Genomic DNA, 25,791 nt, shown 5'->3' with positions numbered 1-25,791 from the left:
ATTGGCGGCTCTGCTGTGTCGATCCAGTTGTGGTTTCTCCTGTCCGGGTTTCCTGGTGCCGCGCTCATCAGTCACCTGACAACCCATAGTTAGCGGAAGTGCGTCATCCTCAGTCCCAGGGACCGCCTCAGAAGAGAAGATGGCCGCGCATCGATGACGACGAACACCTCGCTAAGGCCATCCCCACGCCTCCACTACTCACCTTCAAACAGCTGCCTAACCTTAAACAGACCATCGTTCGCAGCAAATTACCCAGCTTTCAGGAGAACAGCGACCACAACACCACACAACCCTGCCACGACAACCTCTGCAAGACATGCCAGATCATCAATACAGATACCATCATCACACGTGAGGACACCACCCACCAGGTACATGGTACATACTCATGTGACTCGGCCAACATTGTCTACCTCATACGTTGCAGGAAAGGATGCCCCGGAGCATGGTACATTGGCGAGACCATGCAGACACTGCGACAACGGATGAACGGACACCGCACAACAATCGCCAGGCAGGAGTGCTCCCTCCCAGTCGGGGAACACTTCAGCAGTCTAGGACATTCAGCCTCCGATCTTCGGGTAAGCATTCTCCAAGGCGGCCTTCGAGACACACGACAACGCAAAATCGTCGAGCAGAAACTGATAGCCAAGTTCCGCACTCACGAGGACAGCCTCAACTGGGATCTTGGGTTCATGTCACGCTACATGTAACCCCACCTGACGTCGAGTCATCCAGACTCAAGTCGTCATTGGCTTGTTCTCTCTACACACCTGCTGTGATTCCCAGCAAAAAAAAATTGTTTTTTGTTTGTTTTTCACACAGACCCCAGCATCTGCAACATTTGACCCCTTGTGACCCCACCTCATTGTTCTTTGATGTAATGTTTTCCTGACTGACCTGTTTGGACACCATTCACACTTTGATTGCTGTGATTATCTCTCTGCCGAGGTGTGATAAAGGGCAGTTAGAAAGATTACCTGTAATAAGAACATAAAAAGTAGGAGCAGGAGTAGGCCATACGGCCCCTCGGGCCTGCTCCGCCATTCAATAGGATCATGGCTGATCTGAATCTAGACTCATGTCCACTTCCCTGCCCTCTCCCCGTAACCCCTAATTCCCTTATCTGCTAGGAAACTATCTATCTCCATTTTAAATTTATTTAATGTTGCAGCTTCCACAGCTCTCTGGGGTAGCAAATTCCATAGATTTACTACCCTCTGAGTGAAGAAGTTCCTCCTCATCTCAGTTATGAAAGGGCAGCCCCTTATTCTAAGATTATGTCCCCTAGTTCTAGTCTCACCCATCAGTGGAAACATCCTCACCGCATCCACCCGATCAAGCCCCTCACAATCTTATATGTTTCGATAAGATCGCCTCTCATTCTTCTGAACTCCAATGAGTAGAGGCCCAACCTACTCAACCTTTCCTCATACGTCAATCCCCTCATCTCCAGAATCAACCGAGTGAACCTTCTCTGAACTGCCTCAAGAGCAAGTATATCTTTTCTTAAATATGGAAACCAAAACTGCACGCAGTATTCCAGGTGTGGCCTCACCAATACCCTGTATAACTGCAGCAAGACTTCCCTGTTTTTATACTCCATCCCCCTTGCAATAAAAGCCAAGATTCCATTGGCCTTCCTGATCACCTGCTGCACCTGCATACTAACTTTTTTGTGTTTCATGCACCAGGACCCCAGATCCCTTTGTACTGCAGCACTTTGCAGTTTCTCTCCATTTAGATAATAACTTGCTCTTTGATTTTTTCTGCCAAAGTGCATAACCTCACTTTACAATATTATATTCCATCTGCCAAATCTCTGCCCACTCACTTAGCCTGTCTATGTCCTTTTGCAGGTTTTTTATGTCCTCCTCACTCACTGCTTTCCCTCCCATCTTTGTATCGTCGGCAAACTTGGATATGTTGCACTCGGTCCCCTCCTCCAAATCGTTAATATAGATTGTAAAGAGTTGGGGTCCCAGCACTGACCCCTGCGGAACACCACTAGTTACTGATTGCCAGCCCGAGAACGAACCATTTATCCCAACTCTCTGTTTTCTGTTAGATAGCCAATCATCCACCCATGCCAGTATATTACCCCCAATCCCGTGATTTTTTTATCTTGATCAGTAATCTTTTGTGTGGAACCTTGTAAAATGCCTTTTAGAAGGCCAAATACACCACATCCACTGGTTCCCCTTTATCCACCCTGTATGTTACGTCCTCAAAGAATTCAAGCAAATTTGTCAAACATGACTTCCCCTTCATAATACCATGCTGACTCTGTCCTATTAAATTATGTTTATCCAAATGCTCTGTTACTGTTTCCTTAATAATGGACTCCAACATTTTGTATTCTCTGACTATATATGCTGTGCCTATATGCATCTCTTCACTTCACCTGACGAAGGAGCAGCGCTCCGAAAGCTTGTGATTTCAAATAAAGGTGTTGTGTGACTTCTTACATTTGTAAAGTCGGTGAGGGACACGTGACCCGGGCCCACGGCCTGATTGACGGGAGCTTCCGACCAATAGGGAGCGAGCGGGGCGGGGCTGGAGGAGCGAGCCGGCGGTGGGTCCTCCAACCAATCGGGGAGCCCGAGGGGTGGGACTAGCACCAGCTGATTGTCTGATCCGCAGGGCAGCGAGTTTCTCCAGTCCCTTGTTCAGGGCCCGGGGCCAGGGGAGGCTGTGGGCCTTTATTCCCCTTATTTGACACAAGGCTCTTTGTCTCACAACACACTGGTTCAGGTTTCAACAGAGACTTTTAAAATTCATGAATAAAAGCAGATAAACCCCGTGCTTCTGTAGAACAAACTTTTTAATATTTGGGAGTAAAACTACAAGTTTCTTTCCCTCTGGGGAATTTATTATTAGTTTCAGGAAACAACAACAATCACTTGTATTTATAAAGCGCCTTTAATGTAGTAAAATGTCCCAAGGATCTTCACAGGATCGTTATAAAACAAAATTTGACACCGAGCCACATAAGGAGATATTCAGGCAGATGACCAAAAGCTTGGTCAAAGAGGTAGGTTTTAAGGAGAATCTTAAAGAAGGAGAGGTAGAGAGATGGAGAGGTTTAGGGAAGGAATTCCAGAGCTTAGGGCCCAGGCAACTGAAGGCACGGCCACCAATGGTGGAGCGCTTAAAATCGGGGATGCTCAAGAGGCCGGAATTAGAGGAGCACAGATATCTCGGGGGGGGGGGTGGTGGCGGGGGTTGTGGAGCTAGAAGAGATTACAGAGATAGGGAGGGGCGAGGCCACGGAGGGATTTGAAAACAAGGATGAGAATTTTAAGGATGAGACACTTGAGGAAAAGCAGGGAGTGGGGGAGGGTCAAGCCCTTATGGGACAGGGTCGTAAATTCTGTTCTGCGACAGTTACTGGGACAGACTGTATCTCCCCCTCTCCTCCACACAGGGATTTGTGGTAGTAAAAGGGACAGTAATTTTCCCTGTTTTGCAAGATTGTAATTAAAGGGACACTACTCTGAGATGGCTGCGAACTTTTAGTGTCACCAGCCTTTCTAAAACATCTTCCTTTGACTCAGCAGGTTGGATGACCTCTGAAACCTCTTTGCACAGTCAGAACATTTAAAGGGTCTCTCATCGGTTCTGGGGCAGGAGGGATCTGGTTAACAGTGATCACAATATCATTAGGTTTAAAGTAGTTATGGAAAGGGACAAAATAAAATCAATGGTGAAAATACCCAGCTGGAAGAGAGCCAATTTCAGTGATTTGAGAAGGGATCGAGCACAGGTGGACTAGAAACAAAGATTGTCCAGGAAAACAGTGAATGACCAATGGCAGGCCTTCAGGGCTGAGATAGTTCGGGTACAAACCAAACATATTCCCATAAGGAGGAAAGATGGAGCGTCCAAAGCTCGAGCTCCCGATGACAAAGGATATCGAGGTTAGAATAAAACAGAAAAAGGAGGTTTATGACAAATGCCAGGTACAGAATACAGTGAAAAACCAGGCAGAATCCAGAGAGTGCGGGGGAAATTGAAACAGGATATAAGAAGCGCAAAGAGACAATATGAGAAAAGATTAGCAGGTAACATAAAAGAGAACCCAAAAATCTTCTATAAACATCTGAAAAGTAAAAGGATAGTTAAAGGAATGGTGGGGCCGATTAGGGACCAAATAGGAGCTCATCATACGGAGGCAGAGGGCGTGGCTGAGGTACTGAATGAGTACTTAGCATCTGTCTTCACAAAAGAAGAGGATGAAGTTAATGTCGCAGTAAAGGGGGGAGTAGAGAAATTGGATAGGATAAAAATAGATAGAAAGGAGGTGCTAAATAGGTTGTCATCACTCAAAGTTAACAAGTCACCCGGTCCAGATGGGATGCATCCTAGATTGCTGAGGGAAGCTAGGGTGGAGATAGCAGAAGCTCTGACCACAATCTTTCAATCTCCCTCAGATATATGGGAGTGGTGCCAGAAGACTGGAGGATGGCAAATGTCACACCCCTGTTTAAAAAAGGGGAGAGGGATAAACCTGGTAACTACAGGCCAATCAGTCTAATGTCAATGATGGGTGAACGACTAGAGACCATTGTCAAGGACAAAATTAATTCTCACTTGGAGAAGCATGGGTTAATAAGGGGCAGCCAGTATGGATTTGTTAAAGGTAAATCATGTCTGACTAACCTGATTGAGTTCTTTGATGAAGTAACAGAGGGTTGATGAAGGTAGTGCAGCAGATGTTGTATACATGGACTTTCTAAAGGCATTTGATAAAGTACCACACAAGAGACTTACTCGGAAAATAGAAGCACAGGGAATTAAAGGGCTGATGGTAATTTGGGTATATAATTGGCTAAGGGAGAGGAGGCAGTGAGCAGTGCTGAGGGATGTTTTTCTGACTGGAGGGAAGTATGCAGTGGGCTCCCCCAGGGGTCGGGATTAGGACCACTGCTTTTCTTGTTATATATAACTGACCTGGACTTACGTATAGGTGTAAAATTTCAAAGTTTATGGATGATACAAAACTTGGCAACGTAGTAAGCATAGTAGTAGCAGACTTCAGGAGGGCAGAGACAGACTGTGAAATGAGCAGACACAAGGCAGATTAAATTAAATGAGGATAAGTGTGAAGTGATGCACTTTGGGAGAAACAACAGGGAGAGGCCGTATAATCTAAATGGGACTATTTTGAGGGGGTGCAAGAGCAGAGGGACCTGGGGGTCCATATTCACAAATCTTTGAAAGTGCCGCGGCAAGTTGGTGAGGCGGTTCAGAAAGCGTATGGGATACTTGGCTTTGTAAATAGGGCCATTGAATACAAAAACAGGGAAGTTACACTAAACCTTTACAAATCACTAGTTAGGAACATAGGACAGGGGGAGGCCATTCAGCCCCTCAAGCCTGTTCCGCCATTCAATGAGATCATGGCTGATCTGTGACCTAACTCCATACACCCGCCTTTGGCACATATCCCTTAATACCTTTGGGTAACAAAAACCTATCAATCTCAGATTTAAAATTAACAATTGATCTCGCATCAATTGCCGTTTGCGGAAGAGAGTTCCAAACTTCTACCACCCTTTGTGTGTAGAAGTGTTTCCTAATTTCACTCCTGAAAGGTCTGGCTCTAATTTTTAGGATATGTCCCCTAGTCCTAGAATCCCCAACCAGCAGAAATAGTTTCTCTCTATTTGCCCTATCTGTTCCCCTTAATATCCTGAAAACTTCGATCAGATCACACCTTAACCTTCTAAATTCTAGGGAATACAACCCTAATTTGTGTATCTCTCCCCGTAACTTAACCCTTGAAGTCCGGGTATCATTCTGGTAAACGTACACTGCACTCCCTCCAAGGCCAATATATCCTTCCTAAGGTGTGGTGCCCAGAACTGCTCACAGTACTCCAGGTGTGGTCTAACCAGGGTTTTGTACAGCTGCAGGGTTTTGGCCTCAGCTGGAGTCTTGTGTACAGTTCTGGGCACCACACTTTAGGAAGGATGTCAAGGCCTTGGAGAGGGTGCAGAGGAGGTTGACCAGGATGGTACCAGGGATGAGGGACTTCAGTTATGTGGAGAGATTGGAGAAGCTGGGATTGTTCCCCTTAGAGCAGAGAAGGTTAAGAGGAGACCTAATAGAGTTATTCAAAATGATGAGAGGTTTTGATCGAGCAAGTAGGGAGAAACTGTTCACTCTGGCAAGTGGGTCGGTAACCAAAGGTCACAGATTTAAAATAGTTGCTAAAAGAACTAGAGGGAAATGAGAATTGTTTTCACACAGAGGGTTGTTAAGATCTGGAACACACCATCTGAAAGGATGCTGGAATCAGGTTCCACAGGAACTTTCAAACGGTAATTGGACATGTACTTGAAGAGGACTAGTTTGCAGAGTTCTGGGGATAAAGCTGGGGTTTGGGACTAAATTGGACAGCTCTTTCAAAGAGCTGGCACAGACACGATGGGCCGACTCACCTCCTTCTGTGCTGTTAGATTCGATGATCAGTGTGAACACGCCGGTGTCTCTTAAGGCTCTTCAAACTTTTAAAGCTGTTCCCACAGTCAGAACATTTAAAGGATCTCTCATCAGTGTGAACTCGCTGGTGATGCTTCAGTTCCCCGGAGCTTTTAAAGCTCTTCCCACAGTCAGAACATTTAAATGGTCTCTCATCAGTGTGAACAAGCTGGTGTCCCTTCAGTTCCCTGGCGCTTTTAAAGCTCTTCCCACAGTTAGGACACTGAAATGGTCTCTCATCACTGTGAACAAGCTGGTGTCGCTTTAGATCCCTGGAGCTTTTAAAGATCTTTTCACAGTCAGAACAGTTAAACGGTCTCTCAACAGTGTGAACTCGCTGGTGTACCAGCAGGTTGGATGACTGAGTGAATTCCTTCCCACACACGGAGCAGGTGAATGGTCTCTCTCCAGTGTGAACTCGCTGATGTGCCAGCAGGTTGGATGAATCAGTGAATCCCTTCCCACACATGGAGCAGGTGAATGGTCTCTCTCCAGTGTGAACTCGCTGATGTACCAGCAGGTGGGATGACACAGTGAATCCCTTCCCACACATGGAGCAGGTGAATGGTCTCTCTCCAGTGTGAACTCGCTGATGTGCCAGCAGGTGGGATGACTGAGTGAATCCCTTCCCACACACAGAGCAGGTGAATGGCCTCTCCCCAGTGTGTAGGTGTTGGTGTCTCTTCACCTCCCCGGAGCTTTTAAAGCTCTTCCCACAGTCAGAACATTTAAAGGGTCTCTCGTCAGTGTGCACTCGCTGGTGTGTCTGCAGGGTGGATGATTCAGTGAATCCCTTCCCACATTCAGAGCAGATGAACCGCCTCTCCCCAGTGTGAACTCGCTGGTGTTGCTTGAGCTCCCGGGGGCTTTTAAAACTCTTACCACACTCAGAACATTTAAAGGGTCTCTCGTTAGTGTGAACAAGCTGGTGTCCCTTCAGATCCCCGGAGCTTTTAAAGCTCTTACCACAGTCAGGACAGTTAAACGGCCTCTCATCAGTGTGAACAAGCTGGTGTTGCTTCAGAACCCCGGAGCTTTTAAAGCTCTTCCCACAGTCAGGACAGTTAAACGGTCTCTCATCAGTGTGAGCTTGCTGGTGTCGCTTCAGTTCCCCGCGGCTTTTCAAGCTCTTCCCACAGTCAGAACACTGAAATGGTCTCTCCCCAGTGTGAACAAGCTGGTGTCGCTTCAGTTCCCCGGGGCTTTTAAAGCTCTTCCCACAGTCAGGACAGTTAAGTGGTCTCTCATCAGTGTGAGCTCGCTGGTGTCCCTTCAGAACTTGGGGGCTTTTAAAGCTCTTCCCACAGCTAGGACATTGAAACGGTCTCTCCTCAGTGTGAACAAGCTGGTGTCGCTTCAGTTCCCAGGGGCTTTTAAAGCTCTTCCCACAGTCAGAACATTGAAATGGTCTCTCATCAGTGTGAACAAGCTCGTGTCCCTTCAGCTGCCCGGAGCTTTTAAAGCTTTTACCACAGTAAGGACAGTTAAACGGCCTCTCATCAGTGTGAGCTTGCTGGTGTTGCTTCAGTTTCCCGGGGCTTTTAAAGCTCTTCCCACAGTTAGGACACTGAAATGGTCTCTCATCAGTGTGAACTCGCTGGTGTCCCTTCAGTTCCCCGGGGCTTTTAAAGCTCTTCCCACAGTCAGAACACTGAAATGGTCTCTCATCAGTGTGAACAAGCTGGTGTCCCTTCAGATCCTGGGGGCTTTTAAAGCTTTTCCCACAGTCAGAACACTGAAATGGTCTCACATCAGTGTGAGCTCGCTGGTGTTTCTTCAGATCCCCGAAGCTTTTAAAGCTCTTCCCACAGTCAGAACATTGAAATTGTCTCTCCCCAGTGTGAACTCGCTGGTGTGTTTGCAGGTGGGATGAACAAACAAATCCCTTTCCACACACAGAGCAGGTGAATGGACTATCCCTGGTGTGACTGCGCTGTTGAACTTCCAATGCAGACGGGAAACTGAATCCCTTCCCGCCGTCCCCACCTTTACCTGGTTTCTCCCCGGTGTGACGGTGTACGTGTCTCGCCAGGTCAGGCGATCGGCTGAATCCGCGTCCACACACCAAACACGTGTGCGGTTTGTCATCGCTGCGATCGCTGCTTTCTCCTTCCATGTGCAAAGGCCAATGATATTCAGGTCCTGATGAATTGAGCGACTCTGTCAGATCTTGATGTGATGTTTGGTCTGAGCTTTCCACCTGTAACTGCTCCACTTCTATAATCCTGTAAATTGAGATCAGAAAAGGATCAGAGGCAAACTGTTGTTTAATTTTCCCCTTTCCGAACCTAGGGGCAGTGAAGCTGATTTTCAGGCCCCAGCTGCTGCACAGGTTGGTTGAAAGGATCAGCAGTAATGGCAGCTGTAATACCCACAAGCCCCCGGCGCTGCAGAAAGCGCTCTGTTGACTCTGAGTCCCGCGCATGTGCTCATGGCCCCCGCGCTCTCCCTCCTGCTCCACAATCGCCCGTCCCAATCGGTCCGCAACGCACATGCTCAGCGCACAAAACCCCGCGGTTGGAACACCGGGCGCGCATGCGGAGCTGCAACATCTGGTACGCGTGCGTGGCTCAGGTGGGGGCGAGTCGGTGTTTCGCCTCAGCCGCCAGGGAGGTGCGCATGCGCAGGACGACCCAACATTCTTCCTGTCAGCAATCACTCCCACGTTTCTTTAATAAAAACAGAAAATGCTGGAAATACTCAGCAGGTCAGGCAGCATCTGTGGAAAGAGAAACAGAGTTAACGTTTCAGGTCAATGACCTTTCGTCAGAACTGCTTGTTCTTTAGTGTCAGCTGTGGCTCAGTGGGTAGCACTCTCGCCTCTGATTCAGAAAGTTGTGGGTTCAAGTTCCACTCCAGAAACTTGAACACAAAAATCTAGGCTGACACTCCAGTGCAGTGCTGAGGGAGTGCTGCATTGTCGGAGGTGCCGTCTTTCGGATGAGACATTAAACTGAGGCCCTGTCTGCTCTCTCAGGTGGATGTAAAAGATCCCATGACGCTATTTTGAGAAAGATAGGCTTGCATTTATACAGTGCTTTCATGGCCAGCAGCTGTCTTGAAGTGCTTTACAACCAACGAGGTGCTTTTGGAGTGTAGTCACTGTTATAATGTGGGAAAGAGCAGGGGAGTTATCCCCGGTGTCCTAGCCAATGTGTATCCCTCAATTAACATAACAAAAAGATATATCTGGTCATTATCACATTGCTGTTTGTGGGAGCTTGCTGTGCGATTATTGACTTCCGCATTTCCTACATTACAAGAGTGACTACATTTCAAAAGTACTTCATTGACTGTAAAGCGCTTTGGGACGTCCGGTGGTGGTGAAAGGCGCTATATAAATGCAAATCTTTCTTTCTTCACTGGCCTCACCAGCGACCTCTTCTGGCTGTTGGTTGATTGACAGCCGAGAGTCCGCGCATGCGTACACGGGGTGGCGGTTTAGGCCGAGTCCGGCACAACGATCCCTCCCGGTCACCACGGGTAATAACCGCGCATGCTCAGAGGACACCAACCCCCCTCCCCCACTCGGAGCTGCGCTTGCGCATTCCGATCCTGTTGGACAGAGTCGGCGCGGGCCATTCCGGGGAAAGGCCTTGGTGTCGGTTAGAGTCGCGATCGGTGACGCAAAGTGAGTTGGGCGGAGAATCGCGCGGGGTTGGGGGGAGGGGTGGATCGGGAACGAATAAAGAGAAATAGAAAAACCTGAGAGTCGGCGAGGACCCGGACCGAGCGGCGTCAATTGGACGGCTGACGTGAGCTCCTCGGGGACACGTGATCCGGGCCCACGGCCTGATTGACGGGAGCTTCCGACCAATAGGGAGCGAGTGGGGCGGGACTGGAGGCGCGAGCCGGCGGCGGGTCCTCCAACCAATCGGGGAGCCCGAGGGGCGGGACTAGCGCCGGCTGATTGTCTGATCCGCAGGGCAGCGAGTTTCTCCAGTCCGTTGTTCGGGGCCAGGGGAGGCTGTGGGCCTTTATTCCCCTTATTGGACACAAGGCTCTTTGTCTCACAACACACTGGCTCAGGTTTTAATAGAGACTTTTTAAATTCAATAAAAGCAGATAAACCCCGTGCTTCTCTGGCGCAAACTTTCTAATATTTTATAGAATCATAGAATGGTTACAGCACAGAAGGAGGCCATTCGGCCCGTCGAGCCCGTGCCAGCTCTCTGCAAGACCACTTCAGCTAGTCCCACTCCCCCGCCCTTTCCCCGTAACCCTGCACATTTCTTTACTTCAGGTACTTATCCAATTCCCTTTTGAAAGCTGTGATTGAATCTGCCTCCACCACCCTTTCAGGCAGTGCATTCCAGATCCTAACCACTCGCTGCGTAAAAAAGTTTTTCCTCATGTCGCCTTTGGTTCTTCTGCCAATCCCCTTAAATCTGTGTCCTCTGGTTCTCGACCCTTCCGCCAGTGGGAACAGTTTCCCTCTATCTACTCTGTCCAGAACCCTCATGATTTTGAACACCTCCATCAAATCTCCTCCCAACCTTCTCTGCTCTAAGGAGAACAACCCCAGCTTCTCCAGTCTATCCACGTAACTGAAGTCCCTCATCCCTTATCACTGGAACCATTCTTGTCAATCTTTTCTGCACCATCTCTAAGGCCTTCACATCCTTCATAAAGTGCGGTGCCCAGAATTGGACACAATACTCCAGCAGAGGCCGAACCAGTGTTTTATAAAGGTTCATCATAATTTTCTTGCTTTTTGACTCTATGCCTCTATTTATAAAGCCCAGGATCCTATATGCTTTTTTAACCCTTTCTCAACCTGCCCTGCCACCTTCAACGATTTGTGCACACATACCCCCAGGTCTCTCTGTTCATGCACCCACTTTAGAATTGTACCCTTTAGTTTATATTATCTCTCCTCGTTCTTCCTACCAAAATGTATCACTTCACACTTTTCTGCGTTAAATTTTATCTGCCATGTGTCCGCCCATTCCACCAGCCTGTCTATGTCTTCTTGAAGTCTATCACTATCCTCCTCACTGTTCACTATACTTCCAAGTTTTGTGTCATCTGCAAATTTTGAAATTGTGTCCTGTACACCCAAGTCTAAGTCATTAATATATATCAAGTAAAGCAGTGATCCTAGTACCGACACCTGGGGAACACCACTGTGTACCTTCCTCCAGTCCGAAAAACAACCGTTCACCACTATTCTCTGTTTTCTGTCACTTAGCCAATTTCGTATCCATGCTGCCACTGTCCCTTTTATTCCATGGGCTTCAACTTTGCTGGCAAGCCTATTATGTGGCACTTTGTCAAACGCCTTTTGGAAATCCATGTACACCACATTAAGCGCATTGCCCTCATCAACCCTCTCTGTTACCTCATCAAAAAACTCATTCAGAATCAGAGCAGTTTCTGGGGCATGGGGAATTGTGGGTGCTGCGGCCGCCATTAGTCAACAGCTGTCGGGAAGAGTTTTATTGCAGGCTGACGGAAGTCGGTTCCTGGCCGCCTGTGTAGGTCTTTTTGTTGCTTCAGTTTGAGCTGGAGTGGAGATGGAGGAGAAGCTGCTGGGTTTAACACCCAGTACTTCTGAGCCCAGGAGGACCCAACAATTTCCAATGTGAGACTGTCAAGGGAGGTGGATTCTGGGGGAGATTAGGTTGCTAAGCAGACACTGTTCGTACAGTGTAAAAGAGCATTGTTTTAGGAACAATTATTTCTGTAAAGGCTTTTAATCCATTCTACATACAGATTTTTAAAATTAATTCTTGGGATATGGGCATCGCTAGCAAGGCCAGCATATATTGCCAATCCCCAGTGTCCTGTTGAGAAGGTGATGGTGGGCCTTCTTCTTGAACCACTGCAGTCCGTGTGGTGAAGATACTCCCACAATGCCAGGAGTTACCAGATTTTGACTCAGCAACGAACGGTGATATTTGTCCAAGTCAGGATGGTGAGTGACTGGGAGGGGAACTTGGTGGTGATTGTGTTCCCATGTACCTGCTTCCCTTGTCCTTCTACAAACTGTAGGTCGCAGGTTTGGGAGCTTTGGTCAAAGTTGTTGTCGAGCTGCAGATGTATAAAGTCTCTCTCCTTCGACCCCTCGCCATCCCACCTCTCTCTCTCTCCTCCCATAGAAGCCAGAGTCTTGTGTAGGCCCAGACCAGGTGGCAGGTTCCCTTCCCTGAAGGACATCAGTGAACCAGTTGGGATTTTACGACAATCCGGCAGCTTTCATGGTCACTTTTTTCTGGTGCCGACCCCACAAATGACCAGATTCATTGAGCTCAATTTCACAACTTGCCTTTGTGTTTTTGTGTGTTCTCTCTCACACTCCCTTTTTCCTGTTTTAAATTCATTTTACAGGGTATTAGAAGGGGAGGATTTGAAGACGGGAAACTCAAACAAAACATCACATCAAGATCTGACAGAGTCACTTGATTCATTGGGACCTGAATATCATCAGATTTGAGCATGGAAGCAAAAAGCACCGTTCACAGCGGGGAGAAACCATACACGTGTTCTCAATGTGGACAAGGCTTCAGTCGATCATCTGGCCTGTCGAGACACAAGCGCAGTCACACTGGGGAGAAACAGTGTAAATGTGGAGACTGTGGGAAAGGATTCAGTTACCCGTTTGAGCTGGATATTCATCGACGCAGTCACACCGGGGAGACACTGATCACCTGCCCCGAGTGGGAAGGGATGCACTCATTCCTCTGCCCTGCTGAAACACCGGCGAGTTCACACTGACAAGAGACCTTTTAAATGCCCGGACTGTGCGAAGTGCTATAAAAGTTCCAGGGAACTGACGTGTCATCAACATGTTCACACTGATGAGAGACCGTTCAGGTGCTCTCACTGAGGGACTGGGTTCAGGCGATCATCTGACCTCACTGTACACCAGCGCACCCACACTGGGGAAAAGCCGTTCACCTGCTCCGTGTGTGGGAAGGGATTCACTCAGTCCTCCCAGCTTACTAAACACCAGCTTGTTCACACTGATGAGAGACCTTTTAAATGTTCTGACTGCAAGAAGTGCTTTAAAAGCAAAAAGGATCTGCTGACACACCAGCGAGTTCACACTGGGGAGAAGCCATTCACCTGCTCCATGTGTGGGAAAGGATTCGCCCATTCATCCCAACTACTGAAACACCAGCATGTTCACACTGGGGGGAGGCTGTTCACTTTTTCTGTGTGTGGGAAGAGATTCACTGATTCATCCAACCTGCTGAGACACCAGCGAGTTCACATGTGACTGCAGAGGTTGGATTCTGCTGTTATTGCTGCTGTTAATCACATCCAGGACTGAACCGTGTTCATTCTGACAGTTGGGGTTTGTTTCTGCTGATGTTAATAACCCCTATAACTGGGCTGGAATTTAATATTCTGGAGCCGTTAAACTGAGGCCCCGTTTGCGCTCTCAGGTGGATGTAAAATATCCCATGGCACTATTTCGAAGAAGAGCAGGGGAGTTATCCCCGGTGTCCTGGTCAATATTTATCCTTCAATCAACATAACAGGAAGGCAGATTATAATCTAAATGGCAATAGATTGGGAGAAGGGGAAGTGCAACCAGACCTGGGTGTCCTTGTGCACCAGTCACTGAAGGTAAGCATGCAGGTGCAGCAGGCGGTTAAGAAGGCAAATGGTATGTTGGCCTTCGTAGCGAGAGGATTCGAGTACAGGAACAAGGATGTCTTGCTACAGTTGTACAGGGCCTTAGTGAGACGACACCTTGAGTATTGTGGGAGAAAACGTATTAAATATTAAGGCATGCTGGGATACTTGACCACTTTACTAATTGCACAAAGGACACTAAACTAGTTAAAACTAAAAGAACTGCTGACTGCCATAATAAAGTCAAGCTGACCTTTTGGCTTAGGACATCTGGTGATAAGAAACAGATTAACATGTTCACATTTTGAGAACAATGGAACCTATGAAACCATATGTTGAAATGTAATGTAAGCTAATCACATGAAGTTGTTTACCTTGCTGTATAACTATGAGCGCTGTACAATAGTAATTTAGAGTGCTGGTGAGCAGTAGGGACTGCTGCAGACTCTCCGTGATATCACGTAATAAATTCCTAAAGCGAACCTCGAAGTCTCCGTCTGATAGTTAATTTCCTCCACAGAATTTGGCGTAGTCTGGCAGGATCCCTAACAACGGGATCTAAAAGAACTAAGAAGGTCTAAGTTGGGTATAGCGTCGACCTTGTATATCACTTGGCCCGCTTAGGCTCCAATTAGACAAAGGAAATTTAAAAAGGGACTCTCCTAAAAATAAAAGGAAAGTGCCCGGTGCCTCCCAGCTGAAAGGGGGACGGCCGGTGACTCATGCTGAGCCAAGAAGCCCGTCAGGCTGAGGCAAGACTGCTGAGAAGAGAGAAAAGACTATGGCACCGAATTAAGTAGCTACAAAGAGAATAAAGGGTTGACTTCAGGATTCGCGGACGGAAAAACCGGTGAGCACTCATTGTATTTTGTGTATATAAAATAACCCGTGGTTGTATAACCAGTAAGTTTAAAACTAAGTTACAGGAGTAAGGAGAAGATGGGAAATAACGGCAGTCGAGCGGATTCGTCCGAGCCTGCCAAGAAAGGAGCCCGAGGCAAGGTAAAACAGGAGGCTGCAAATGGTAAAATCAAGATATGTAAAAGAACGAATGACAGAATAAAAAAGCTCATGCAACATCGAAAAAAGGTAGGAGATCCCATCGTTCTACCGGGATCGCCAGCCGATACTGTAATAAAAGAAAAGGAGACGATTTCGGAAACCTGAGCCCTGAAATAGACCGTCCAGATAAGACACAGTAAAGTCGGGTGATCCCGGACTAAGAAAGGTACCAAGGGTAAAAGGAAAAGCGCTAGAAGTTTGATACTGCAGTGGGGGTGGGTCCTCCGGAGATTAAGAAGCCGGAGAGAGAGTCTTGCGGCAGAAGGCAGGAGACCTTCAGAGATAATAGGGGGTGGGTCCCCCGGAGATTAAGAAGCTGGAGAGAGAGTCTTGCGGCAGAAGGCAGGAGACCTTCAGAGATTTCATTAAAGTATAAGGACTCAGTTCTGCAGTGGCGAATAACACAGACTGAGAATTGTCTATTGTTCAGTATATAGTATAAGATTTTAATGAGTTACCTAATTTGTTTACCTGTGTGGTCTGTCGCGTTAGTTATTATTAGTCTTGTTATTGTTAGTATGTGTTTCTTTTCATCTCTTACAGCAACTTGGTTGCAAAATCGCAAAGGGGAAACAGGTTATTGCGATCCAGAGAAATTACGCCTAGTTGAGACTAACCAACAGGAAAGTCCCAATTAAGTAAAAAAAAAGGGTGCCAAATCTGGTAAAATCCCAGAGAAAGGCACCCCTGTCATAGAGTCATAGAGTTTTACAGCACAGAAAGAGGCCATTCGGCCCATCGTGTCCGCGCCGCCCATCCATCCCTGTCCTGTCTAATCCCATTTTCCAGCATTTGGTCCATAGCCTTGTATGCAATGGCACTTCAAGTGCTCATCCAAATGCTTCTTGAATGTTGTGAGGGTTCCTGCCTCTACCACCCTTTCAGGCAGTGAGTTCCAGATTCCAACCACCCTCTGGGTGAAAAAGTTCCTCCTCAAATCCCCTCTAAACCTCCTGCCCCTTACCCTGAATCTATGCCCCCTTGTTATTGACCCCCCTACTAAGGGGAAAAGTTCCTCTTTATCTACCCTATCTATGCCCCTCATCATTTTGTACACCTCAATCAGGTCCCCCCTCAGCCTTCTTTGCTCCAAGGAAAACAACCCCAGCCTGTTTAGTCTTTCTTCATAGCTGAAGCGCTCCATCCCAGGTGACATCCTGGTGAATCTTCTCTGCACCCTCTCCAAAGCAATCACATCCTTCCTATAGTGAGGCGACCAGAACTGCACACAGTACTCCAGCTGTGGCCTCACCAGCGTTTTGTACAGCTCCATCATAACCACCCTGCTCTTATATTCTATGCCTCGGCTAATGAAGGCAAGTATCCCATATGCCTTTTTAACCACCTTATCTACCTGTTCCGCTGCCTTCAGAGATCTATGTACATGTACACCAAGGTCCCTCTGACCCTCTGTACTTCCTAGGGTCCTACCACTCATTGTGTATTCCCTTGCCTTATTTGTCCGTCCAAAATGCATCACCTCGCACTTTTCAGGGTTAAATTCCATTTGCCACTTTTCCGCCCATCTGACCAACCCGTTTATATCGTCCTGTAGCCTGAGGCTTTCCTCCTCGCAATTTACCACCCCGCCAATTTTCGTGTCATCTGCGAACTTACTGATCATACCTTTTACATTCTCATCCAAATCATTTATGTAGATCACAAACAACAAGGGACCCAGCACCGATCCCTGAGGTACCCCACTGGACACAGGCTTCCAGTCACAAAAGCATCCTTCGACCATCACCCTCTGCCTCCTGCCATTCAGCCAGTTTAGGATCCAACGCGCCAAGGCACCCTGGATCCCATGGGCTCTTACCTTCTTGACCAGTCTCCTATGCGGGACTTTGTCAAAAGCTTTACTGAAGTCCATGTAAACCACATCCACAGCATTTCCCTCATCCACCCCCCTAGTCACCCCCTCGAAAAATTCAATCAGATTTGTCAGACATGATTTACCCTTGACAAAGCCATGCTGACTATCCCCGATTAATCCTTGCCTCTCCAAGTGGAGACTAATTTTGTCCCTCAGAATTTTTTCCAATAATTTCCCTACCACAGATGTTAGGCTCACTGGCCTGTAATTCCCTGGTTTATCCCTGCTACCCTTCTTGTATAATGGTACTACATTAGCTGTTCTCCAGTCCTCTGGTACATCCCCTGTGGCCAGAGAGGTTCTGAAAATTTGTGTCAGAGCCCCTGCAATCTCCTCCTTTGCCTCCCACAGCAGCCTGGGATACATCTCGTCCGGGCCTGGGGATTTATCCACTTTTTGGCCTGCTAAAACCGCTAGCACCTCCTCCCTCTCGATGCTAATATGTTCAAGTATGTCACAGTCCCCTTGCCCAATTTCTATGTCTGCATCGTCTCTCTCCATAGTGAACACAGATGCAAAAAATTCATTTAAAACCCCGCCTACATCATCTGGCTCTACACACAGATTGCCACTTTGGTCCCTAATGGGCCCTACCCTTTCCCTGGTTATCCTCTTGCCCTTAATATACTTATAAAACATCTTAGGATTTTCCTTTATTTTGCTCGCCAGTGTTATTTCATGGCCCCTCCTCGCCCTCCTAATTTCTTTTTTAAGTATGCCCCTGCACTTTTTATACTCCTCTAGGGCTTCTTCCGTCTTTAGTCTTTTGTAACTGCCAAAAGCCCCCCTTTTATTTCTAATGCATTTTTGTATATCCCTTGTCATCCGAGGTTCCCTTTGCTTGTTGGTCCCACCCTTGACCTTTACAGGAACATGTTGGCGTTGTACTCTCTCTATTTCCCTTCTGAAAGTCTCCCACTGTCTTGATGTGGATTTTCCTATAAGTAGCTGCTCCCAGTCCACTTTGGCCAGATCCTGCCTTATCATATTAAAATCGGCCTTCCCCCAATTTAGAACCCTTATTTCCGGGCCGTCTTTGTCTTTTTCCATGACCACCTTAAATCTCACCGAATTATGGTCACTGTCGCCAAAATGCTCTCCTACTGACACTTCCACCACTTGCCTGGCTACATTCCCCAGAATTAGGTCCAGTATCGCCCCCTCTCTTGTAGAACTTTCTACATGTTGGCTCAAAAAGCTCTCCTGGATGCACTTTAAGAATTCTGCACCCTCTAAGCCTTTCACACTCTGACTATCCCAATTTATATTGGGGAAGTTGAAATCCCCCACTATTATTACCCTATTATTTTCGCACTTTTCTGAGATTTGCCGACATATCTGTTCCTCTATCTCCCCCTGACTGTTTGGGGGCCTATAGTACACTCCCAGCAAAGTGCTTGCCCCCTTTTTGTTTTTAAGTTCTACCCATATGGCCTCATTAGAGGAACCCGCTAATATATCATCCCTCCTTACAGCAGTAATTGACTCCTTAATTAATATTGCAACACCCCCTCCCCTTTTACACCCCCCTCTGTCTCGCCTGAGGATTCTATACCCCGGAATATTGAGCTGCCAGTCCTGACCCTCCCTCAACCATGTCTCCGTGATAGCAACAATATCGTACTCCCATGTGTTCAACAACAACTTCAGTTCGTCCACCTTATTTGCAAGACTCCTTGCATTAAAATAAATGCCTTCCAGCCCTGCCATATTCCCTTTTGCCTTCACATATTTGCTCTGCCTTGTTTTTTTCTCTGTCTTTGGCTGTAAATCACCCCCTGCTATAGCTCCACTCTGTACCCCATCCCCCTGCCAAGTTAGTTTAAACCCCCCCCAGCAGTGCTAGCAAACCTCCCCGCTAGGATATTGGTTCCCCTCTGGTTCAGGTGTAAGCCGTCCGACTTGTACAAGTCCCACCTTTCCCAGAAGCAGACCCAGTGATCCAGGAAACTAAAGCCCTCCCCCCTGCACCATCCCTTTAGCCACGCATTCATCTGTTCTATCTTCCCATTCCTATACTCACTAGCACGTGGCACCGGGAGTAATCCAGAGATTACAACCTTTGAGGTCCTGCTCTTTAATCCTTCACCTAGCTCCCTAAATTCTTGCTGCAGGACCTCATCCCTCTTTTTACCTATGTCGTTGGTACCAATGTGGACCACGACCTCTGACTGTTCAACCTCCCCCTCCAGAATGCCCTGCAGCCGCTCAGTGATATCCTTGACCCTGGCACCAGGGAGGCAACAAACCATCCTGGATTCACGTCTACGGCCACAGAAACGCCTATCTGTTCCCCTTACTATAGAATCCCCTACCACTATTGCTCTCCCACTCTTTTTCCCCCCTTCCTGGGCAGCAGGAGCACCCCAGTGCCAGGAAGTTGGCTGCTGCTGCCTTCCCCTGGTGAGTCATCCCCCTCAACAGTATCCAAAGCGGCATACCTGTTTGAGAGGGGAATGGTCACAGGGGTCTCCTGCACTACCTGCCTGCTTCTATTGCTCCTCCTGGTGGTCACCCATTTCCTATCTTCCTGTGCAGCCCTTCCCTGCAGTGTGACCAACTCACTAAACGTGTTATCCACGAACCTCTCAGCATCGTGAATGCTCTACAACCCATCCACCCGCAGCTCCAGCGCCTCAATGCGGTCTGCTAGTAGCTGCAGATGGATGCATCTCTGGCACACGTGGTCATCAGGGGCACCGGCAGTGTCCCTGAATTCCCACATAGAGCAAGAGGAGCATATCACGGGGCTGTGCTCACCTGGCATGACCTTCCCTTTACTTAATTTAAATTAATTTGCTATCACCAATTAAAAATATCTCGAAGGCGCTTGTATAGTCTACCAACAGTCCCTGCTACACCAGAAAAGACCCTAGTAACTATAAACTACAGAGTTAAAGTTTAAAAAAGAGAAATACTCACCAACCAATCACTTACCTCCTCCCTGGTGACATCACACTCTGATTACTTTTTACCTCTCTCCTGCTTGTTATATTTTTCAAAACTGCGGTCAAGTTTCAATCAATGACCTGCCAAGGTGGTCCAGAGGGACCCGAAATGGGAAATACTCATTTCCACCAGATGGCACCTTTAACATAGACAGAATTACCTGTCTAGAGGAATGCCTCATAAAAACAAAGGGACCCAACTAGAAAAGGAAAAGTAAATTGGTCAGCCTTCTCAGATTGGAAAAAGGAAGCAGAGAGGCGACGCGAACGAAGTATAGAAGTTAGTAAACATAATAAAAAGAGGGATGAGATTAATCAGGAATGGAATAAACAACAAAAAGTTAAACAAAATCAGGGTTGGCAGGGCCCACAAAATTTATCTGGAAACAGAAATACCCAAGCCCAGGTTCACACTCGTCCACAGACTAATTGGACAACTAGCAATCCCTGGGGAAATCAAAGTGGCCCAAACGAAGAGTTTGGACAAAATCCAAACTGTTCAGCATGACGTTACTTAGAGCCCACCCCAGACATTGCCCAGGAACAACAAGCTGTGGTACAATTGCCTGCAGTATCATTAAATTCTAAAGAAGAGCCATTTATAAATTTAAATATGAATGGAACACAAGTTCCATTTTTGGTAGACACTGGAGCAACTAATTCAGTCTTGACTAAACAATATGCAGTAGGAGCACCTTGTACCAATCAGAGTGTCAAATGTGTAGGACTTTCAGGAACAACCCAGACTATGGTATGGCCCACTCCATTGGATGTACAGATAAAAGACTTTCATGGACAGCATGCATTCTTATTATCTGAAGATGTTCCCATCAACTTATTAGGAAGAGATTTGTTGTGTAAAATGAAAGCAGTGATATCATGTACGGAAAAAGGACTGAAGGTACATGTTCCAACTGACAGATGCGGGATGTACCCATTGCAGGTCCACAATTCTCCTATTTTGTATTGTTGGACTAATCATGATGACAACCTCAGTAAACAATTACTGATGGCTGTGGGAGCATTGCAGTATGTCACAAGATCAGTATCAGAATACCAGAAGCAGTTTAATTTGGGACATTGGCATGATAAATTGCACTGTACAGCCTATTATGACAAAACGGGAGAAGATCTAGAAGTGGCAATTAATTACAAGCCCTTTCTGCATCGGAAATATTTATTTAAAATCCGAAGAATTTTAATTGGGCAAGAAGGAATAGCGTCACCAATCTTGTTGACCCAAACAGCATGGGAATTATTCAGGGTATAAGACTCTAAGCCACACTGTACACTAGCAGTGGCACATTAATTCAAATCTTCTGATCTAGGACAGATGGTCCTACGCCTATCAAAAGCTGCAGTTCAACAGGCGTGGAGAATAAGTCAGGGTTGGTTCAAGGCCCAAGAGCAGTTAACGAGTCTGTTCTCCCTGCCTACCCGGTGGTCCCAAACCCAGCCACTATCCTGACCAGTATACCTCCTAATTCAAGGTATTATACGATCATTGATCTCTGCTCAGCCTTCTTCAGCATTCCTATTCACCAAGATTCCCAGTTCCTGTTTGCCTTCACGTTCAAAGGAACCCAATACACATGGACCAGGCTGTCACAAGGCTATACAGAAAGCTCAACTATCTTTTCGCAGTGCCTCAAACATGATTTACAGGACATTGTCTTAACCGATGGGTCAACCCTCATACAGTACGTAGACGACCTGCTAATTGCATCACCTACCCAAGAGGCATTGTGAATCAGTGACTCAGCTTATCACTAAGCCTCGTATAGACATTGTAGAAACTCCTCTGGACAATAGCGATTTTATATTTTATGTGGATGGATCAGCCCTCAGAGACGAAAAGGGCTCGCCAAAAAGTGCATATGCCATTTCCGATGATCATTCCATTATCGAAGTATGCTCACTACCATCTTTCTTTTCAGCACAACAAGCAGAACTGTTTGCCCTTACAAGAGCATGTATTTTAGCTACAGGAAAATCAGTGAATATTTATACTGACTCTCGGTATGCATTTGGAGTCACTCATGATTATGGTCAAATTTGGAAACTTAGAGGATTCCTGACTTCATCAGGATCTACAGTTAAAAAATGCTGAACAAATTGATAACCCTTTAAAGGCTCTCCAATGTCCTACAAAAATTGCTGTTATTAAATGCAAAGCACATACAGGCAATCAAGACCAGGCTTCTTTGGGCAATGATAGGGCAGATCGAGCAGCTAAGGCTGCTGCTCTATCTGATACAGGGTCACAAGTGTCTGCATATGTTCTTAGAAATCAAGATCCAGACAATCCCCCACCCACAATTGATGACGTTTTGGCCCATCAATTACAGGCCAGTCCGGACGAAGTGTTAGCTTGGGTGAATGATTCTTGTTTTAAAACACCTGAAGGAGTATGGGTCTACCATGACGGCCGCATGGTGGCTCCCAAGTCAATACTCCCATGGCTTGCCCGATGTGTCCACATGTTCACATGCAGGCAAAGGGGGGATGGCAGACTATATCACACAAACTTGGTATTCACCAGGCATTGACAATTACAAAACAAATTAGTGAACAATGCATTACCTGCCAAACAATGAACCCAGGTAAAACGGAAAAGGTACAGGCTGCCTCCCACCCAAATCCAACAGGACCCTTTGTACATTTACAGATGGATTTTATTGAATTACCAGTATGTTTAGGATTTAAGTATGTATTAGTTATTGTAGATGTGTTTTCACGATGGATTGAAGCCTTTCCATGTAAAAAAAAAAAAAATGATGCAGTTACTGTTGCAAAATGTTTGTTAAAAGAACTTGTACCACGATTTGGTATACCTGCACAACTTTCAAGTGACAATGGATCACATTTTACTGGGACAGTTGCGCGAGAATGTGTAAGGCTTTACAGATCAACCAACACTTCCACTGCAGCTATCATCCACAGTCAGCGGGACTGGTAAAAAAAAAAATATATATATATTATATATATATAATGGTATGCTGAAAAATAAACTTTCCAAACTCTGCAGCAAGACAGGACTTAAATGGGTCGAACTTTTACCCTTGGCATTGATGGTAAGGCGATCAGCAACAAACAGAACGACGGGATTGTCACCACGTGAAGTCGTCATGGGACGACCTCAGAGACTGCCATTTTCTGCACCCTTCACTGACAAGCAGATGGACATTCACAAGATGGATGAACATATGTTGAATTATTGCATTGCCTTAACTAAGTGTATTTCCAGTTTCCACCAACAGGTCAAGCAAGCCCAGGTTGAACCAGTTGAAGGAAGGTGCCATAACCTAGAACCAGGAGACAACGTATACGTGAAAGTATTCAAGAGAAAGAACGGTCTCCAACCCAGATTCGAAGGTCCGTGCCAAGTACTCCTAGCAACGAATACTGCTGTAAAGGTGAAAGAGAGACCAACATGGATCCACGCCTCCCACTGCAAAAGAGCTCCAGAAAACAAGGAAAAGGAATCACCAACCCCATCAGTAAATGGAACTGGACATTAGGACTATGTTTCCTTGGGACACTTATAATACCTGCAATGCCCGAATTGTATATAAACACATTTTTGTATATGGCACACACGTACGCAACAACGGTAAGTGCTTCCAGCTGTTGGGTTTGTGCCCATGTTCCCATACATAGTAAAGGGGGAATTCCATTAAGACCTATCCCCTTCAATGAATCAGAGACGATGGAATGGATTTTACGCCAAAATGGGAGTATTACCAAGTATGAGTTAAATGGCCCCAAAAAGATTATAGTAGATGAAGACTGGCAAAGGCATTGGACCTCGGCAGGGTACGATTTGGACACCCTCAAAGGATGGTATCAGCCTAAGTATGACCATGCTAGACAGCTCCCCTCCCTGGTCCTCACCAATACATCTGGGATAGGGAGACCAGTAAGCTCATGGTGCCTGGATAAGAGTAAGAGTAGAGGACCAAGCGTTGGCCACAGTTATTATGCAGAACCAGTTAAAGTAATGATGCAGGTACAGCTCAAGGACCTATTTGATGGAGAAGGAAAGGTTAAATGCAATCTTGCTAGACTAGGTTGTCCTTGATAAGGACAAAAGGAAGGAATGTGGAAATATGATTTTGCCCTTACTAGTGCATGATGGGATACTTGACATCAAATGTATTTTTGTACCATTGCCTGTGGACTAAAAACGAGTTAGCAGCAACTAACGTAATCTTCTGACCTATTGCAATTAAGTTCATCACAACCTGCCAGAACAATACATTGCAGAACTATTGGGTAACCGCACTGCTAATGACATCTGGCCAAAGAATGAAAACAATTCTGTTAAAGGTCAATCTCGTTTCTCTTTATACATGATCATATTGAACTTGTGTTCTTCACTGTATAAATATGATAATCAGACATGAGTGAGCAAATCATTTTTTTGGTAACAAGATTCAAACAAAACCTCCTGACAGAATATAATTAACTAACTTTGTCTGAAGACATTTCTGTCCTGCTGACCTTTTGATTGTCCTTGTTTAAACTCTTAATGTGTTTAAAGGATGGTCACCTAAAGCATCCGCAGTGTTGGAATTGTTTGTTCACCCGATGGTTATATTTTGTGTAGTGACAGGAGTTTTATTTATATTAATTTGTATAATGTGGATAAGAGTGAGATGTCTGTTAGCGCAAACAGTAGAATCAGTAGCATCTGTAAAAAGAGCTACGAAAGTACTAGAGAGACAGGAAAGAAAGAGCAAACCAGGATGACTATGATGAAGAAGATTGTCTAAAAATGCGTCCTTTCCCAAAGGGATATTATCCTCCCTATGAAAACGAACTGAATACAATGCCGTAAAGCAGTGTTGATCAGTAAAGATCAACAAGGAGGGAATTGTGGGAGAAAACGTATTAAACATTAAGGCATGCTGGGATACTTGACCACTTTACTAATTGTACAAAGGACACTAAACTAGTTAAAACTAAAAGAACTGCTGACTGCCATAATAAAGTCAAGCTGACCTTTTGGCTTAGGACATCTGGTGATAAGAAACAGATTAACATGTTCACATTTTGAGAACAATGGAACCTATGAAACCATATGTTGAAATGTAATGTAAGCTAATCACATGAAGTTGCTTACCTTGCTGTATAACTATGAGTGCTGTACAATAGTAATTTAGAGTGCTGGTGAGCAGTAGGGACTGCTGCAGACTCTCCGTGATATCACGTAATAAATTCCTAAAGCGAACCTCGAAGTCTCCATCTGATAGTTAATTTCCTCCACAAGTATTGTGTGCAGTTTTAATCGCCTTATCTGAGGAAGGATGTTCTTGCCATGGAGGGAGTGCAGCGAAGATTCACCAGACTGATACCTGGGATAGCAGGAATGACGTATGAGGAGAGATTGGGTCGATTGCGCTTATACTCACTGGAGTTTAGAAGAATGAGAGGGGATCTCATTGAAACTTATAAAATTCTAACAGGACTAGACAGACTAGATGCAGGAAGGATGTTCCCGATGGCGGGGAGTCCAGAACCAGGGGTCACAGTCTAAGGATAAGGGGTAAGCCATTTAGGACAGAGATGAGGAGGAATTTCTTCACCCAGAGAGTGGTGAACCTGTGGAATTCTCTACCACAGAAGCCAATTCATTAAATATATTCAAGAAGGAGTTCGATATATTGCTTAAGGCTAAAGGGATCAAGGGATATGGGGAGAAGGCAGGGACCGGGTACTGAGTTTGGATGATCAGCCATGATCTCATTGAATGGTGGAGCAGGCTCGAGGAGCCGAATAGCCTACTCCTGCTCCTATCTTCTATGTTTCTGTGTTTCTAACTCCACTTTCCCG

The 25,791-nt window shown here is 46.2% G+C and overlaps 1 protein-coding gene and 1 long non-coding RNA gene across 2 annotated transcripts; one reads left to right on the top strand and one right to left on the bottom strand.

The window, feature by feature from the left end:
* Positions 1-5,989: 5,989 nt before the first annotated feature.
* Positions 5,990-10,272, bottom strand: LOC147119453 (uncharacterized). The gene is made up of 2 exons (XM_085985020.1): positions 10,192-10,272; positions 5,990-8,711 (listed from the first exon to the last, which is right to left on the bottom strand). The coding sequence occupies exon 2, from the start codon at positions 8,600-8,602 to the stop codon at positions 6,461-6,463; it is 2,142 nt and encodes a 713-aa protein (XP_085841146.1). The 5' UTR covers positions 8,603-8,711; positions 10,192-10,272; the 3' UTR covers positions 5,990-6,460.
* Positions 10,273-13,730: 3,458 nt separating this feature from the next.
* LOC147119452 (uncharacterized) lies at positions 13,731-25,189 on the top strand. The gene is made up of 2 exons (XR_015078034.1): positions 13,731-15,298; positions 23,204-25,189. It is a non-coding gene; the product is annotated as an uncharacterized LOC147119452 (long non-coding RNA).
* The last annotated feature ends 602 nt before the right edge of the window (positions 25,190-25,791 follow it).

The sequence above is a fragment of the Somniosus microcephalus genome, chromosome 4 (genome assembly GCF_052327205.1).
Source record: "Somniosus microcephalus isolate GS21.2 chromosome 4, FLI_Smic_1.0, whole genome shotgun sequence".
Classification (NCBI taxonomy): domain Eukaryota; kingdom Metazoa; phylum Chordata; class Chondrichthyes; order Squaliformes; family Somniosidae; genus Somniosus; species Somniosus microcephalus.
This window is presented reverse-complemented; position numbering and strand designations above follow the sequence as displayed.